At 35.7% G+C, this 6,876-nt stretch overlaps 1 protein-coding gene across 5 annotated transcripts in view; it reads right to left on the bottom strand.

Moving 5' to 3' along the window:
* Positions 1–1,574: 1,574 nt before the first annotated feature.
* LOC131930396 (tripartite motif-containing protein 2) overlaps positions 1,575–6,876 on the bottom strand; it is a 52,273-nt gene continuing 46,971 nt past the window's right edge. For all 5 annotated transcript variants that reach the window (XM_059286893.1, XM_059286977.1, XM_059287049.1 and 2 more), the window contains 6 exons: positions 6,852–6,876; positions 6,344–6,483; positions 5,577–5,826; positions 3,759–3,996; positions 3,017–3,157; positions 1,575–2,583 (listed from right to left, as the gene is read on the bottom strand). The exon at positions 6,852–6,876 is cut by the window's right edge and continues 165 nt beyond it. In XM_059286893.1, coding sequence (XP_059142876.1) covers positions 2,431–2,583; positions 3,017–3,157; positions 3,759–3,996; positions 5,577–5,826; positions 6,344–6,483; positions 6,852–6,876 — 947 coding nt within the window. In that variant the 3' untranslated portion in view covers positions 1,575–2,430. The remainder of the gene's footprint in view (positions 2,584–3,016; positions 3,158–3,758; positions 3,997–5,576; positions 5,827–6,343; positions 6,484–6,851) is intronic.

Below are 6,876 nucleotides of genomic sequence, written 5' to 3'. Positions count from 1 at the left end.
AACAAAGAAAAATGTCTGAAAGTAACCCTGCTTTTTTAGGGTTTTACATGTTATTGCAACAATGAACTAACAACTTTATTTTTGTGATATGTAAAATGTATTAAACATGTAACAATAAAAATACTACAAATATGTGATCTCTACCATATCAAGCTTTTGAAGCCAAAAAACACACAGAACATATATAATCCTCATTTGATGATGTGCCTTTCACACAGCCACTGGGTAGCTTACATGACAACTTGAATTTAAATTACCATAAACTTAAAAAAAAAGATCACAGAAAACTTATTAAAAGGGAAATAATTACAAACAAGACAAGAATTAATTTGGGTAAGTTAATACAAAATTACAATGAGATTCATTAAAAGAAATTACAATATTACAAAAGATAGTTAAAATTGAAAATAAAATATGACAATTTTATTTAATAAATTATCCAGTTATATTCACACAAACATTGCAATACATAATTGCATACAGAATGTACAGAGTTGCATTTGAAGCATTACTTGCTAGCTGTACAACATATTATGGTCCCTAATTCTTTTAACATTTACATTAATTATGTACATAAGTTAATCATGAATACATTGAGCAGGAAATGTCATGTCATTCCATGTCAGAAAACAAATCTGAGAATGACAATACACACACATATGTGCTAACATTATGATAAACAGCAAAACAACAACAGATAATAATATGAAGATTTTAGTTTGGAAAGGTTTAATTTTAGAGGCAAAACGATTAGAGATTTTGGTGTCTCTTTAAAGCATTTTACAGATAATATTGTACTTTCCCCACAGATACATGAAGTTAATATTTGTTTCCCTACTTTTATGTTTAGCTGAAATGCTACATCGTTGAGATTTGGACTCTATGCACAGACCCAGACAAAATTTTAGCAGTGGATGCTTGAAATTTCATCTATTACTAACTGATTTTAAATATATTTAATAGAAAAAACCTAATTTAAAAGTAATGCTTTATTCTCTGTGTCAACACATTTTTTGATTAAAATTAAATACAACAAGCAGTTAAAGGCTGACAAGTGTTTTAAATTTTTTTTTTGAAAAGTGAAAACATTACTTTATTTACTTTTTTAAAGAACTTATAACCATATTTTGTTGTGTGGGTGATTGGATACAATTTTTTCCCCAAGGACAGGCTAGTAAACTTTCACTCAGTTACCTCCCTTAGTTAAAGCTAAACATTCTTGGATTTAAGAAAGTGTAAATGTATTGTAAAAAGACATTTTCAAACTGAGGTTTTATTAAATTGATATTTAAAAGTTTTTTTTTAGTATGGATCTCTGTATCTTATCAATACTAAATATTGTTTTAAAAAGAAAAAATGACAATGTAGTGAGGAAGTGGATCTCTGACTATATGTAACAATGTGTAGTAACAGTGTAAGAGAGGTGGGGAAAAAATTGGCAGATAAAGGTGTGACAATGCCCTCAGCTTATAGTGGTAAATAGTAATTGGTGTTGTTAATAATAGAAAATAGAAAAGGATATATATATATATATATATATATATATATATATATATATATATATATATATATATATATATATATATATATATATATATATATATATATATATATATATATATATATATATATATGGTATCCAACTAGAGATGTATATTACCTGCTTGCTATAATATTTTATGAAAGTATATAGTATATAGCTATGGAATGTAGCTTGGAAAATGTTAAGAATGGAACTGAAGAGAAATGTTTAATTTTAGGACGAAAGAAGTTTTAAAAATGTTTCTTTAAAGATTTTTACAAATGAAGCTTACATTAGATTTTTAAACATCTTAAATTGAATATGATGTGTAAAAAATTTTCGTGCTTTAATAAAAAAAATCATGAAACCAAATTCAGGAAGAGGCAAGAAAACACCCAAAACATGCAATAGCAGAATTGGTAAAAATATTTTTTGTTTGTTTCTGAATGTGAAAGACAAGTAAACAAAAACTGAGGTAGTCAAATAGAAGAAATCTAGAAGCTTTGATGTGTGCAGGACTTACATGAAAGCTATTTTGTGAATTGGGGGAGATATAAAATAATTCTATAATAAACACCACTAAGAAAAACTGCAACATAGTTAGGTATTCTCTTTGGGCCCATAATATTTTGCGCTATCCTACTGCAACGTTCATACTTTATCGCTTATAATTTGTACATTAAGCACGACTACTAGTAAACATAATTAGCTACCTCACACCAGTGCGTGAACTTTCAATAATAATTTTTTTCCAAATCATATTTTTTGACTAGATTGTTTCACTTTTACAGATTGCTATTTTACAGATGTTCAGCAACATAAAAACATGAAGCGGAAAACTCATCTGAACACTGTTCAACAAATTGAAATGGGTTCAACATACAACATATACAGCCTGTGAATGTTGCTCATTGCAGATATTTATAATATTTGATACAGTGGTTCCCGGAGTCTGCAACAACTAAGATACCTTGTGTTGTTACGGCCAAACCTTGGGGCCCGTACAGAGGCTCACTTGCAGTGTTGACGTATGACAGGAATGATCCTGTTGAGTCAAAGACCTGCACAAAAATAAAGTTAACAAATAGATAATAAATTAAGAAAAATTAAAAAAATTGATTATTGGCTAAAACAAAAGTAATTTCATATTTTAAAGAAAACATTACGTAAGTAATGAAATCTGATAATTTATAATATGGTGGATCTCTATAATTTTTATAGGAAAAAAAATTGTAATTTTATATATCTTGGTTTATCTTTCAGTATATATAGTTTCCAGAAATATATATTGATATTAGTTAGTGTTATATATTTTGTAAACCTATGGTGAAAATATTCTTGCCTTTTTCTCCATTTGACTTTTTTTTTTAGGATTGCTGTATTAATTCCACACATATTGAATGAAAAGTTTAACATGGAAAACATACAGACAGTTTTTATTGAAACATTAAGTTTGATTTATCTAGAGAATAGCTTCACAGTTTGTTAACTTACTTGAATTCTAGAATTGCCCCAATCGGCAACTATAATATTTCCCTTTTCATCTACAGCCACACCAGTTGGTGCGTTAAACTGTCCATTGCCCTCACCGTTAGAACCAAAACAAAATTTGAAGACTCCATCTCTATCAAATACCTGGAATTGTAAACAATAAAGAGCTTAAATAATCAAAATAAAAAAAATTAGGAACCAGATAATTAAATGTTTTGAGGTAATTTTTTAAGTCAAAGTTAAAAGACTGCTAAAAAGTGGCAGCTGGGAGTTTTTCCCAAATGCTGTTCACACAAAGGCCCTTTCCCACATGAACATGCGCCCGGATGCGACAAATACCCAAATGAATGTTTGTCCAAAAATGCCTGAATGGATGTTTTCCCAAATGCGACAAATGCCCAATGTTTAGACCCCTTAATACTTAAATGTATTTAATATAATTTAAAAATAATACAATATTTGAACTAAAGAATGAATCAATTGAAGCCAACACTTAAAATGTTGAATCTAATGAAGCCAACATTTACAATGTTGAATCAAATGAAGCCAACAGTTAAAATGTTGAATCAAATGAAGCCAACAGTTAAAATGTTGAATCAAATGATAAAATGTTGAATCAAATGAAGCCAGCAGATAAAATGTTGAATCAAATGATAAAATGTTGAATCAAATGATAAATTGTTGAATCAAATGATAAAATGCTGAATCAAATGAATCCAGCAGTTAAAGTTTTAAATAATCTCACCTTGACACAGTGGTTGTGGAAGTCTGTGACGATGATGTCATTGTTGTCGTTGATGGCAGCGTAGTGCGGCCCAGCAAACTGGTCATCTCTGTTCCCCCTGGAACCAAACTTGTGCAGCAGTTTCCCATTGGACTGGAACACTAGAATACAGCTGGACTTGTTGTCCACCACGATGATGCGCCCCTCTTTGTCCACCACCACGCCCTTAGGGCCCTGGAGCTTGCCGATGCCTATACGACTAAACACAAACAGTTTGTTAACAGAGTTTGATATCTGATACGTGCTTGACATGGAACTTGCTAAGTGTTAGTGTAAAGTTAAGAAAGGAGTTGGATTTCGTTGCACAGCAACAATAAAGACAGACTGCAGTTACTATTTATCAGAAGACTATGTAGAGGATGGACAAACAATTAGCAAAATAAAATTATTAAATCCAAGCTGTGAGCATTTAATTATTTTTACACAACCAATTTGTATTTCAGGGATGGCATGGTGGGACGATAGTGGTCACAACTGCTAATCTGAAGGTCTCGAGTTCGGATCCTGGGCTAGTATCTGTAGGACGTCCCTGAGCACACTTTGTTCTGATGGGTACCTGACTCAAGAAAAGTAAAAGCTGCTCATTGTCCCCCTATTATGGTATGATCATTGAAACAGATCTCTACTTCATCTGCCCCCCATGTGTCATGGGTACACACATGAAAAGGTGATGAATTTGTATTCCAGTTGTGTCACTGAGTCAAGTCTCACCTGTGCTGACCACACCCCCACCTGTGCTGACCACACCCCCACCTTGTGCTGACCATACCCCCACCTTGTGCTGACCATACCCCAAGCTGTGCTGACCACACCCCAAGCTGTGCTGACCACACCCCCACCTTGTGCTGACCACACCCCCACCTTGTGCTGACCATACCCCAAGCTGTGCTGACCATACCCCAAGCTGTGCTGACCACACCCCAAGCTGTGCTGACCACACCCCAAGCTGTGCTGACCACACCCCCACCTTGTGCTGACCACACCCCCACCTTGTGCTGACCATACCCCAAGCTGTGCTGACCACACCCCAAGCTGTGCTGACCACACCCCCACCTTGTGCTGACCACACCCCCACCTTGTGCTGACCATACCCCAAGCTGTGCTGACCATACCCCAAGCTGTGCTGACCACACCCCAAGCTGTGCTGACCATACCCCAAGCTGTGCTGACCATACCCCAAGCTGTGCTGACCATACCCCAAGCTGTGCTGACCACACCCCCACCTTGTGCTGACCATACCCCAAGCTGTGCTGACCACACCCCAAGCTGTGCTGACCACACCCCAAGCTGTGCTGACCACACCCCCACCTTGTGCTGACCATACCCCAAGCTGTGCTGACCACACCCCAAGCTGTGCTGACCACACCCCCACCTTGTGCTGACCATACCCCAAGCTGTGCTGACCACACCCCCACCTTGTGCTGCTATAGATGTATTAGAGATGAGGAACCCAGATTTACCTGATGTATTTACCATCCATTGAAACAGATGAACTCTACTTCATCTGCCCCCCATGTGTTTTGGGCACACACATAAAAAGGTGATGAATTTGTATTCCAGTTGTGTCACTGAGGCTTGTCTCACCTCGTGCTGACTAGACCCCCACCTTGTGCTGACCACACCCCCGTCTTGTGCTGACCAGACCCCCACCTTGTGCTGACCAGACCCCCACCTTGTGCTGACCACACCCCCACCTTGTGCTGACCACACCCCCCACCTTGTGCTAACCACACCCCCAGCTTGTGTTGCTACAGATGTATTAGAGGAACCCAGATTTACCTGATGTATTTACCATCCTGGCTGAAGACACTAATCCACTTGTTGTCATAATCCGCCACCAAATAATTCCCATTCTGGGTGGCAGCAACGCCAGTTGGTCTCTGAATTTTCCCTGGCGCCCGGCCAGGTGTTCCAAACTTGAGACGGCACTCACCAGAGGGCGCAAACACCTGAACAGCCTGGTTATTGCTGTCTGCTACCAGAACTTTCTCTTCATAGTAGCACAAGCCTTGGGGGTTTGAGAACTCTCCTGACAAAGTTTACAAAAGTAGTGGATGTAAGAAAAATTGGGACTGATTTTTAGAAAACAATAGTCTAGGTATAATTATTGATCAGTATAATTAATAACACTAAAAAAACAACCATCAGACTCGTTTTTAATAAAAAGCAAAAATAAATAAATTAGTAAAACAAACAAGACATTATAGATAGAGAAATAGGAGAATTAAATTTTGTAAAAAGGGAGCAAAAAATAAAAAAAATTTGGAATAATTTAAAAAACAAGAAATGCATGATTATGTATAGACAATATTAGATTTGTTGGGTCTGATAAAGCAACAAGGTTGCCTACATCATACCAAAAGCAGGACAGCAACCATTTACATATTACCTATCTAGTACCTAATTTTATACACATATTTTATCACACAAATGAGATGAAGTCAAAATTGTACAACTAATAATGCTTGTTATCTCAGAGGATTTTTGTGTGCGATGACTCTGGGTTTTGGATTTTGAGACTATTTTCAAAAATTCAATTTGGTTACCTTTATTTCTACCTTTCACACCTATTCTAATGATGAGATCATCTTCAATACGATTGGTCCTTCGGTTGCTTGAACCCTGGGACCTTGAACTTGACGGCCGTTTAACACCTTTCTGCTTCACCGCCATTGTTCTTGGCACTCTAATTAATTAAAAGAAAATTAAACTTCATAAGCAAAGAAATATCGAAACCTTTATATACCACTGAAATTGATAAAATTAAATAAAAAATCTTTAAAAATAAATTAAGTTGTATATGTCATTTTGGCTTCTGGAAAATAGTTCTCAGTTAATGAAAGAAGAGTGTTAGTTGATGCATTAAAGAACCAAAACTAAATTCATTCAATTTTCTTGACATAATTTTTAGCACAGGCTAAATTGAAGAAATCCCATGAGCAAGCAATATTACTGAATACTTCAAGGCAGCTTATTACAAGAGCGAGTTGTTTTCTCTGCAGTGCAGTTACACCTATAGGTGTACACGCAGCAACAGTTTTACAAAGTACTCACCGACTAGACCCATTGCCAAGAAATT

The sequence above is a fragment of the Physella acuta genome, unplaced genomic scaffold, assembly GCF_028476545.2.
Source record: "Physella acuta isolate Inbredline_101_S28 unplaced genomic scaffold, ASM2847654v3 ptg000010l, whole genome shotgun sequence".
In the NCBI taxonomy this organism is placed as follows: Eukaryota; Metazoa; Mollusca; class Gastropoda; family Physidae; genus Physella; species Physella acuta.
Note: the sequence above shows the minus strand (reverse complement) of the source record. Positions and strands in the feature narration are given on the sequence as shown.